At 47.1% G+C, this 12,207-nt stretch overlaps 1 protein-coding gene across 2 annotated transcripts in view; it reads right to left on the bottom strand.

The window, feature by feature from the left end:
* Window positions 1–6,303: 6,303 nt before the first annotated feature.
* The window catches only part of LOC137429900 (nuclear receptor subfamily 1 group D member 2-like), a 77,188-nt gene continuing 71,284 nt past the window's right edge, over window positions 6,304–12,207 (bottom strand). For both annotated transcript variants that reach the window (XM_068120251.2, XM_068120252.2), the window contains exons 7-8: window positions 6,966–7,176; window positions 6,304–6,839 (exon numbers count right to left, since the gene is read on the bottom strand). In XM_068120251.2, coding sequence (XP_067976352.2) covers window positions 6,622–6,839; window positions 6,966–7,176 — 429 coding nt within the window. In that variant the 3' untranslated portion in view covers window positions 6,304–6,621. The remainder of the gene's footprint in view (window positions 6,840–6,965; window positions 7,177–12,207) is intronic.

Raw genomic sequence — 12,207 nt, 5'->3', positions numbered from 1 at the left:
ACTTCTACTTCATTTTCAGGGCTTCACCCCTTTTCATTTGATGGAGAAATCTTGTGTTTATGCTTTGTGTGTTTTAACCTTTGTTCACGATAGACCCGCAGAACCGCAAGTGCACTGGGGGAGAATGTTCCGGACCACTCCTTCCACCACCATCAATTGGCTTACTATGTACAAGGCCCCCATCGCCAAGCGCTCCGGAGACTTACAATGGCGGCTGGCGCACTACATTTTACCATCACATGTTTTATCGCATCGCATATGTTCCGATAACACGGAATTATGTCCGTTTTGCGGTGCGACGGAAACCATTTCTCACATTTTTGTTGATTGTCCTCGGTTGGCACCCCTTTTTACAGTTTTATCGCGTGTGGTCCGGGGGCTTGGCCTAATTTTTACGCATTGTGTTTTTATCTTCGGTTTCACCACTTCCCGCCTGTGTAAAGATGAGTGCCTTTTAGCCAACTATTTGTCTTCTGAAGCAAAACTTGCCATATACTTGTAGAGAAAACACAGGATGCAAAATGCCTGTAATTCTGTTGATGATGCTGTTCACCTCTTTAAAGCCTTCGTCACATCGCGTGTAAATCTTGAGTTTCAATCGAATGATTGCACAGTGTTCTCACAACGGTGGTGTGTCAAGGCATCCTTATGTCAACTGGCTGATGGTTCTCTTACAATGAATTTATGATTTATCTTGTCGCCCATTTTAAACTTGTACAGCCATCGCCTTGAATTGTTTTTTGGGTTTTCACTGTGAACAATGTTTTCCTGGCAACAAACGGGGACAAATGTCGAATGTTTCTCTCTCCCTCTCTCTCCCCCTCTCTCTCTCTCTCTCTCTCTCTCTCCAAATTTGTGGGGGTGGGGGGGGGTTGGGGGGGGGGGGTTACAGCTCGACCCGGGGGTAAATGAGTGAACGGATCACCGCTGTAGCCCCAGAAAGCTTGCAACTCCAAAGCGTCATACAGATGGAGCATCTGTAAGATGGAGAACCTACAAGATGGGGCACCTGCAAGATGGATGACCTGCAAGATGGATAACCTGCAACATTGCGTGCCTGCAAGATGGCGTACCTCCAAGATGGAGCACCTCCAAGATGGAGCACCTGCCCATTACGATCGGCCTTTTTCCAACACCTCTGGAGTGGCTCACAAGTCCCCAAGTTCATCAAGGAAAACATATCGGAAAAGTGTTATGATGTAATGCGTTCACAAACATTCCTCCAGCAGTGAACATGGTGACGTGTTACATGGTGCATTCAGAAAGGAACACGGTTGGGAAGGACACGGATGCGCTGTCGCTCCCGGCTAATGGTTGTGCGAGGTTTGTCTCCTGGTCTGTCCATTTGGATCGCATTGGGATCACCAATAAAAAAAAGAAAAAGAAAAAAAAAGAAAAAGTCTCTCTCTCTCTCTCTCTCTCTCTGTCGCCACCTATCGGCCGTCGGTGCGTTGGGTGTAGCGTCATGGCGGCTGTGAGCAACTGCTCTGTGTTGTAGTGAGTTCTTTGTGAGTTTTCCTCCTCTCCTGCCCTGCCCTCCCCTGCCCCCCCCTCCCTCTCCTTTCCATCCTGTGTACTTTGGCATTTTGTTTTCATCCTTTCTATACCTTTGTCTTCAAGAGAGAGAGGTTTGAGAGCGGACCCATTTTGGGTGCGGCCTACCGGCTTCGACGATGCTTTGTAAGCCTTTTTGTGCTTATAATGCACGTTTATTATTTATTCTAGTTTGATTTATTTCGTTTTGGTACCTACTTGTCCGGTTCGGACAAGTGGGGGGGTGTTAATTCGCTGGGATGGCGAATACACGCTCTCGGTTAGAGGCGTTCGACAACTTAACAAGGAAGCATGCATTTGTGTGTGTTCCACCCGAAGGAACTTCCACTGAGGACATTGTTTTGTCGGTGGGGAAAATAATCGGTTGTGAAAATGTACGAGCAGCGTCGAGAATGAATCAAAAAGTTGTTGTATTTGTGTCCGATTAAAAATTCGTTCACGATGTTGTAAGTGAGGGTTTAACCACAGAGACAGGTCTCTTTGTCTTGGCGTCGCCTATGGACACTCCGTCGATGAGGGTCGTCATATCTAACGTACCCCCATTTATAACCTGCAACCAGCTGATGTCCGTTTTGTCCCGATACGGAACAGCTGTGTCAAAAATCACAATGATTCCGCTCCGGTCTCAGGATGAACGTGTTAAACACGTGATGAGCTTCAGACGGCAGGTGTATATGGTGCTTCCGGATCGAGGCGATGACACGGGGTTAAACATCACGTTCAAGGTAAAGGTGAACAACCATGAGTACCAGATGTATGCGTCATCGGCCTCATTAACATGTTTTCAGTGCGGAGCTTTTGGCCATGTGAAAAGGTTTTGTCCGAAGGTATCGTGTGTAAGGTGTGGTGAAGCAGGTCATAGTGACGCTGATTGTAAAAGAGATAACACCCCGGTCTCTAACGTACGAAACAACGTAAACCGAAATACCCGAACGGTTCCTACCGACGCTCCCTCGCACTCGAGGAGTAGGGATAATACTCCTGTTCGTCTTAGTGTAAACGACAACACCGCTGATTCGGTAAATAATGAAATAACCCCAGATAACCCACCTGTGGTGGCAGATGCTACGTGCAGTGAGGAGATGGAAGAAAATCCCATTGTGGTGACAAAGAAACGAAGAGCACCTGGTGCTTGTAACTCTGATTCACAGCATCAGCTTACACAGCATACGCAGCATGCTGATACGCACCTCGTGGCCGCCGCCACGCCCCGCCCACCGCCGCGGCGAAAACCGCCACCACGGGGAAAACCGCCGGCTCCACCGGCCTGGCGGAGCCAGCCGCACTCCTCCAGCTCCACCACCTGGTGCTGGTTCCACGCCAAGTTCGGCCACGAGGCTCGACAGTGTCATCCGCCATGCTCCTTCAACAGGTCGGGAAACGCCCGGGCCGGCGCTCGATAGTGGCAATGAGCGCCGGCCGTTCGAGCAGCCTGCTGTTCATAACGGACACCTTATCCGGGCGCCGTTACCTGTGCGACACGGGAGCGCAGGTGAGTGTCATTCCTGCCGGTACGTCGGACAAGCACGCCGCGGGCGGGGGCCCCGCGCTGCTTGCCGCGAACGGGACACCCATCCATACGTACGGAAAACGCTGCCTCTCTCTGCGGTTCGGAGGGCAGGTTTTCCGATGGTCGTTCATCACCACCGACGTGCCCATGGCATTGCTTGGCGTGGACTTCCTGTGCGCCAATGGGCTCCTGGTCGACGTAAAGCACAGACGTCTTGTCCAGGCCGAGACGTTCAGCTCGCTCGCTTGTGCGCTGCCCAGCTCGTCGAGCAGCTCACTGAGCGGCTCACCGAGCGGCTTGCCAAGCGGCTTGCCGAACGGTTTGGTTCCGGCCACGTTGATCTGTACGCTTCCGGCAGCGGACGAATTCACCCGCCTCCTCGCCGGCTTCCCGGCCCTCACGCAGCCCACCTTCTCGGCGGGGGCCATCAAGCACGGGGTGGCCCATCACATCCCCACCGTCGGGCCACCGGTCTACGCCCGGGCACGCCGCCTCAAGCCGACGAAGCTGGCGGTAGCAAAAGTGGAGTTCGCTACCCTGGAGCGACTCGGCATCATTCGGCGCTCGGAGAGTGCTTGGGCGTCGCCGCTGCACATCGTGCCGAAGCCCGGCGGGGGATGGCGACCGTGCGGGGACTATCGCCGTCTCAATGACGCCACCACCCCCGACCGCTACCCCGTCCCCCACATTCAGGACTTTTCCGCCCGTTTGGCGGGCATGTCCTTCTTCTCGAAGGTGGACCTCATACGCGGCTACCATCAGGTCCCCGTCAGGCCGGAGGACGTCCCGAAGACGGCGGTCATCATGCCGTTCGGACTCTTCGAATTCCTGCGGATGCCCTTCGGTCTGAAGAATGCGGCTCAGGCGTTCCAGCGGCTGATGGACAGCGTCCTGCACGACTTGGATTTTGTTTACGTCTATCTGGACGATATCCTCGTCGCCAGCGCGTCCCGCGAAGAGCACCTACACCACCTCCGCACGTTCTTCGAACGCCTGGGCCAGCATGGCCTGATTGTGAACCCCGCAAAGTGCTGGTTCGGCGTCGCCGAAATCGATTTTCTGGGGCACCGCGTCACCAGGCACGGAGCCGTCCCCCTGCCGGCCAAGCTGGAGGTGGTGAAGGGGTTTCTGCGCCCCCGCACGATCAGGGGGCTGCAGGAGTTCCTGGGCATGGTGAACTTTTACCATCGGTTCCTGCCCCGTATCGCCCAGCTCCTGCGCCCCCTGCACGAAGCTCTCCGAGGTAAGCCGGGCAAAGGCGACGTTACCTGGCCCGAGCAGATGGACGCGGCATTCACGGGCGCGAAGCTCGCCTTGGCTAACGCCACCATGCTCGCGCACCCGGCGCCCGATGCACCGATCGCCCTCACCACTGACGCCTCGGACTACGCGGTGGGCGCGGTGCACGAGCAATGGGTGCGTGGAGCTTGGCAACCGCTGGCGTTCTTTAGCCGGCAGCTTCGCCCGCCCGAACGCCGTTACAGTACCTTCGACCGCGAGTTGCTCGGGCTTCACTTGGTGGTCAGGCACTTCCGCCATCTGCTCGAGGGCCGTGCGTTCACGGCCTTCGTCGACCACAAGCCGCTGATCTTCGCGATGGGCAAGGTCACCGAGCCGTGGTCGGCCCGGCAACAGCGTCACCTATCGGCCATGTCCGGGTACACGACGGACATCCGTGATGTCAGCTGCTTTTGCACAACACAGAAGCAGTTTAACTGCAACTGCTTCAAGACCCAGAGTTTCAGTTTCGGCCAGAGGGTAGTTGCTGTGTCTGTGCCACAGCCAGCCAATGAAGAGAACACACAGCCAGAGCCAGCCAGTGAAGAGAACCCACAGCCAGAAAAGGAAATCCAGTGGGGAAGTCCAGAGGTCATTGGGAAGTGGTGCATGCTCCGCTATGATAAAGACCTGTATCCAGGCATCATCCTTGGCACAGAAGAAAGTCATGTCCAAGTAAAATGTATGAATCGTGTTGGGATAAACCGATACTTCTGGCCAGCTCGGGATGATATCCTCTGGTACCTGTTTGACGATGTCCTTGAACTCATTCCACCCCCACAGCCTGTGACAAAGCGCCACGTAGAGATCTTGAAAGAGGTGTGGGACAGACTGTCACAATGAATGCCTCAAAACATGAGGCGCATGCACACACACACACACACACACACACCACAAAACTGCACAAGTTGTTTTATTTTGATGACCTATTCAGTCTCACGTTTACATTTTACTGTACAGTATATTGTTGTTATCATCAGTGTTAATAAAATTCAGTTAAATTAAAATGTATGTCTATTGTTCTTCTTAAATGGTTGCATAATGAAATACAATGTTTATAGAAAATATTACATTGAATTTGAGATTTAAAACATCTATTTATGTTAAGCTGTATTTGTCTCTTCAACCCCGTTTACCACCTTCAACCCTGTTATCCTAGTCTCAACCCTGTCACGCCTATATTTTTTGTGATTTATTTCTTTAGATTTTATGAAAATGTATGTAATGTTTGTTGAACTCAGTCAGAAATGTTCAGAGCAATCATAACAATACCTTTTTTAGTTAAAAGTCAGATGCTAAAGTAGATTTATGATAAAAAACAGAATCAAAGAATCAAAAATGTGGCACATTTGAAGCTTTAGTATAACAAAAGTGGGAGAATTGATGTACTTTTTATATTTCCAATTATTTAATTAGTGTGAGGGACATTTGATGAATAGGAAAATGTTTGTTTAATTACAAATACAGTTCATAATCATATTCAAACAGCTTCCAGAGTGTCCATAACGGGGTTGAGAAAATATAGTGCCGTATCATAAAATAATGACCAATAATAATAGGGATTTAATGCCTGAGATGGGAAAATATTTTTTTCTGCAAGTTAAATATGTCCTTAATGTTGTGGGGTATTCAGAAAAGTGAAACATTTGGGTCATTAAAAAAAAAAAAAAATCCAAATCGTACCGGTTTCGTGGAATGAATAGGTAAGGTTTCAGCTTTGGAACAGGGTTGCATCAAGTTCCTCCAATTGTCATATGGGCACACCTAACCTCTATTCACATGACAATATATAAAATTGTAACTATATTTGCATCAGAATATCAGGCATTAAGATGTATTTGCATGGCCTGTCATAGTTAAGAAAAGAAACACTTAATCTGGTTTGATTTTAATGCGTTTTTGAGGTTATTGTTATTTTTGGAATATGTTCCTTGTAGCTGTTGTAAAAATGGACAATTAAATAAATAAACATGGTGCTTTATTGATAAACACGATCTCTAAAATTTCACTGCTGAATGTGAAAGATGCAATGATACAACAATAGCCGACCAATTCTCAAAATGGTAGGACATTGTGTGCTGGTAACCTGACCAAATCCCCACCTTGAAAGCGGATAGACATCACCGGGTTTCCAAACACTAACATCGACCCCAAACGATATTGAAGGTCATGAGACAAATCAGATCTGGCAAAAGCCTTTTAGTTGTAATCTACAATTCCTGTTTGGAATTATAAATGCGTCATTAATTCAAAAGCAATGAATGGTTACATTGAAGTTACTACTGCGAAGCCACCCTACACGAGCTGTCAACGCGAATGGCGAGCAACTGCTCCGAACGTAGCTTATTGAGCGTCCGAAGGTCTGGAAGACGTAGAAGCAGTTTTGTGAGTAGCAATCCTCCATCACCATGCCGCTGCATGACAACGTCACTCAGAGCTTCCATGACACTTTCCTGCAGCCTCTCGACAGCCGCCACGTCATCCATGCCCGTTCGATCTGTAATGGCATAATCACAACATGTCCTAAACTCATCTCCAAGGTCAATTTAAAACACCTATCTAACATGCCAGCCACGATGGGTAAAGTTTTGTGATATTAGGAGTTTTAATCGTCTTTACTCACCAGCTGTGAGAAGTGCAACCGCAGCGAAGTGGTCTATTTCGATAGGTGAGAGACAAAGTGATACGAACTCTTCGCTGAAGTCGATCATGGCCTGCAGTAGCTCATCCATTCCGAAGTGATGTAGTGCCCCAAGTGGATAACTCTGACCGTCCAGCAAACGAACTGTGCGCTGCTCAAAGTCAAAGAGCGATGAGAAGCGTACCGCAACCACCTGCCAGAACAAGTGTTTTGTTACATCTTTTGCTAGATACAACAACCGACTTATGGACACACTGTTGTACATGTCCTGCTGAGGCAGAAACTCTGTCAAGCTAGCCATACACTGAAGCCGTTCAACGTGCGAATCCCAGGCAATTATTTAAGGGGAATTAACTTATTATAACATTCGCAAGAAACAACAGCATACACTGGCATGACTTGCAGGGTTTCCGAGTGAGCTTCAATCGCGTTGGCATCACCTTATGTATATTACATTACTGCATTATAAGCACAAGTTAAAAGTACAACAAATTTGCTTCTAATAGGTGGATGGGAGAGAAGCAGACAATCCTACATAACAGTCTAAATCACTCTGAATGGGAATAGGGGTGGGAAGGGGGTACCAAATGATCAACTAAACACAAGAGAGTTCATAGGACACGTTACCACACACTGTCTTCAGAAACAAGGACATTGACGGGGACTACGAATGGCAAATTTGATTGGTCAAGATGATGTAAAATGCTGTAATATTTTGTCCAAAACTGTTAAAAGAAAGGGTTTTGAAAGTACCAAAAAGGCGATTTGTGTTTTGTAGTGTTGAAGTATATAATTCAATTTAAATAAAATAAAGATTTTAAAGGATGTAGAAAAAAACAACAATTTCTGCCGATGATGCAGTGTCTTTTATGCCACCTTATCTAACACGTTACATTAATTAATTATTGGTGCCTACTGCTTGAGTATTTTATGACGTCCTTATGGAACAGTAAATTTTCTGTTTGAAATGATTTTCAATTTTGTTTCACTGCCAGACAGACAGACAAACTAATATATATACATATATATATATATATATATATATATTGTTGCGGATATGGGATTTGGCCTCCATCCATATCCGCTTGTAAATATTCCCCTATTTCCCCAATACTCCCCAACTATCCCCAATCCCCCATTCCCTAGTCCCATTGTCTGTAAACAACACTCTGTAGCCCCGACCTTCCCCTTTTTCCCCCATTAAATGTCGTGCCCAGGTTCACCGCATCTCACGTAGACAACTATAGGACATCTTGCTAGTTATTCTTAGTCTATGTCAGTTAAGGACTCGTTTCCATTAATTCTGACTCTTCGTTGCACCAGAATGTGATTGTATGGCACCGTTAGCAAGTTTAGGACCTCCCAATACCTCCCCGCATCTCTTCCTCATGGAACTACAACAACAACAACAACAACTACAACAACAGCGGGGGCGGCGCGGCGGCGGCGCGGGGAGTGGGCGTCCTCACTCCGGCTTGGTTAGCCGCCATTGCCCATGTGCTCCGACGGGGTTACCACGAAGGGGCTGACTGTCAGCTCCTCGTCAAGGGCGGAGCCCGGTAACCCCCCGCACCCAATAAGAAGCGGCGGGCCGATTCCATCTGGGGCGGAGCTAACGAGCCGAGGGCGTGTCACTCCCCGCTGGATATACGCAGCCACTTACCGGAGGTGACGTGAGATGAGCCCCCAGCTTGGAGAGAGAAGTCGCCACCTCCAAGCGCTGGATACCTCCCGCCTCTTTGGACCGGACCGGGTCGATTCTGCCCCTGAGCCAAGGTGCACCTTGAGCCATCGACTGCCTGCCCTCCCCTGCCATCAATCCCTGTGTGAGTCAGTCTTGTCCCGTTTGTCTGTGGTCTGTCGGGAATAAGATAAGACCGTGTCTAAGTGCCCACCTTTCTGTGCTGTACCTCTTGTCCGTGTAATCTAAACATTCTGCAAACCCATATTATAACCTCCTCCGGAGGTCTTGAGAACTGTACCCCTGGTGTCGTGTCATTTAACCCAGCCGTTGTGTCCTTTCCTTCATTGATCTAGCGTAGCGCGATTCGGCCAACGTTCGAGTGTAATCGGGTAACTTGTGCGAACACGGCGGCCATTCCGCTCGGCCCACCATAACATCAAAGTCGTGTCCGTAACAATATATATATTTATATATATATATATATATATATATATATATATATATATATATATATATATATATATATACATATATATATATATATATATACATATATATACATATATATATATATATATATACATATATATACATATATATATATATACATATATATATATATATATATATATATATATATATATATATATATATATACATACATACATACATACATACATACATACATACATACATACATACATACATATATATATATATATATATATATATATATATATATATATATATATATATATATATAGTTACGGATTCATCACTTCCATTGTTGTGGTTTTCATCCACTGTAAACATTTTTGATTCCATGTACTGTTATTGTTGTCGTTTGGGGGGGGGGGGGGGAGAATAGAGATTAATATTTTCAAAAAGTTAATGTTTTAAATGAAACCGGAACCGGACGACGACGAAGAGGAAGAATAGGAAAAGGAGGAAAAGAAGGCGGAGCAAGTGAGTCGGACAATAAGCCGAGCTGCTTCGAGGTCTGGAGTGAACGATTGGCGAACGAGGGTCACGAGTGAATTTTGGGTTTCCCGGGAAAGGGATTCCTGCGACAGAGTTGTTATCGCCGTGACAGATCAACCTGCGTGTCAGGTTTTGCGGTTGATTCTGAGGAGATTCATCATAGTGCCGTTAAGCCTCGAGAATGGGCCGTCGGCCATTTTGACTCGCGCACTTTGCGCATCGCTCAAGGTTTTTCACTTCGCTTCAATCATTCTCACCGCATCCAGACGTTAATTTGGTGTGTGTGTAACGTGGCTTTTGAGTGGGATATCTGCGGTTCGCCGATTGAGGGCCGTCAAATGTCCATACCTGATAATAAAAATAATGCATTTATTTTATATAGCACTTTTCAGGGAGCTCAAACACATGGTGTGATTTCCCCGTCGCTTCTCGAGGACACCTTCGCCCATCTTTGGCAGTGTAACTGTCACCCCAACGGGCTTATGGTCTCAATACGACATCGTACGGACGATCACTGGAGTGGATCGACTTAGGCTTGAAGCCGGAATCAACTTTGGCTTGAAGCCGGGAAAGAGACATTGGGGATGTTCTTTTTGCTCACTTGGAGCACAGTGAGTTATATATTACGAAACTGATGGTACCATCATAGGAATGATATATATTGATTGTACTTTTGATTAATATTGTTACTGTACCGTTATTCTTGTGTGACCTTAATACAATACTTGTTTGTTGGTAACAATTGGTGTGGTTTCACCATTGATCCTTGGCATACAGTATAACACATCTTTCTGCCATGACCTCTCTCGGGGCTCGGAGGTACACCGTGACCGGGGTTTGGGGAGGAGCACGTAACAGAAATTGGGGGCTCATCTTTGCTGACAAAATTCCCAAATCTCGTCCGGGATAGAATTCCCTAACATCCTCGTCCGGGATTAAATTCCCAAACATCCTCATCTGGGATAGAATTCCCTAACATCCTCGTCCGGGATAGAATTCCCTAACATTCCCCAAATTCCCAAATTTGGAATTTTTCTAACATTCCCAAATTTTTCAAAAAAAAAAAAATTTACATTTTTTGTGTGAAGGTTAACAGGTGTTAACTAATAGTCACCATGGTGTTTGACTCAGAAAAGTTTGCAGCGTCCCCTAGTGAGGCACAGTTCCAAGCATTAAAAAGATCGGAACTCTTGATATTGGCCAAATATTTTAACTTGGAGGTCCGAGTTAATATGAAGAAAGCAGAGATGCAGACATTGGTGGTAGAATCTCTGGTGGGACAAGGAACATGGAAAGAGGTAGCCTTGGATTGGTTACCCGAGGAAAAAGAAAATGTGGAGCTCCGGAAATGGAGATGCAACTGCAGAGCTAGGAAAGGAGAGCTGAAAAAGAGCTCGAGGAGAGAAGAGCAGAGGAAAGGAGAGCTGAAAAGGAACTCGAGGAAAGAAGAGCAGAACAGGAACGAGAACTCGAAGAGAGAAGAGCAGAGGAAATGAGAGCTGAAGAAGAAAGAAGAGCAGAGGAAAGGAGAGCCGAAAGGAAGTTAAAGGAACGTGACATGGAGTATCAGAAGGAACTTAAACTCAAGGAGCTGGAATTAATGGGAGAACGGAGAGAAGTAGTATCCATGCCGGCTAGTTCGACAACTAGTCACAACAGTTGGGATGTTGGTAGGCATGTGAGGCTGGTTCCACCCTTCAATGAAAAAGAGGTAGCCAAGTTTTTTTTACACTTTGAGAAAGTGGTCTCAAATGCTAAAATGGCCTGTGGGGGACTATGTTAGTGCAAAGTGTTCTGGTGGGTAAAGCTCAAGATATCTATTCGGCTTTACCGATTGACCAATGTGCAGATTATGAGATAGTGAAGAAAACCATTCTCAAAGCCGATGAAATGGTCCCTGAAGCTTACCGGCAAAAATTCAGGAATGCCAGGAAGAGGGAAAGTGAGACCCATGTGGAGTTTGCCAGAATGAAGGAAACCATGTTTGATCGGTGGTGTGACTCGAAGGGGATTGGGAAAGACTTCAACCTGTTGCGACAATTGATCTTGGTGGAGGAATTCAAACAGTGTGTCCATGCGGACATTAAAGTACATCTGGATGAAAAGAAAGTACCAGAGTTGTATGAGGCAGCAACGGTGGCAGATGACTATGCCTTGACACACAGGATGGGGTTCCACAAACCTAACTTCCCGCCGAGAGTGAGCCAGGGGAGTTATGGAAAATCAGGTGCGGAGAACAAATATTCATGGAGGCGGCCTAGAGATGACTATGGGGACAAATCTGATACCGCGACTTTTAGGGATCAGAAGACTACAGTTCCAAGACAGACTTATCTTCCGGGGGGCCCGAGGCAGACCTCGAGTTTTTCCTCCGGGCCTACTCGCGCTTTTTGCAAGAAACCTGGGCATTTGATGTCCCAATGTTACGCCCTGAAAAGGAAAAATCAGGAGCGGAGTCAGACTAGTACAACTCAGAATGCATTGGCCAATGCGAGAAATCGTCCTTGGAGGACAGTGCCTTGTGAAGGTTCCCATGCCAAAGTTACGGCATCACAGAAC

Source organism: Myxine glutinosa, chromosome 6, assembly GCF_964187855.1.
Source record: "Myxine glutinosa chromosome 6, kmMyxGlut1.1, whole genome shotgun sequence".
Taxonomy (NCBI): Eukaryota; Metazoa; Chordata; class Myxini; order Myxiniformes; family Myxinidae; genus Myxine; species Myxine glutinosa.
Note: the sequence above shows the minus strand (reverse complement) of the source record. Positions and strands in the feature narration are given on the sequence as shown.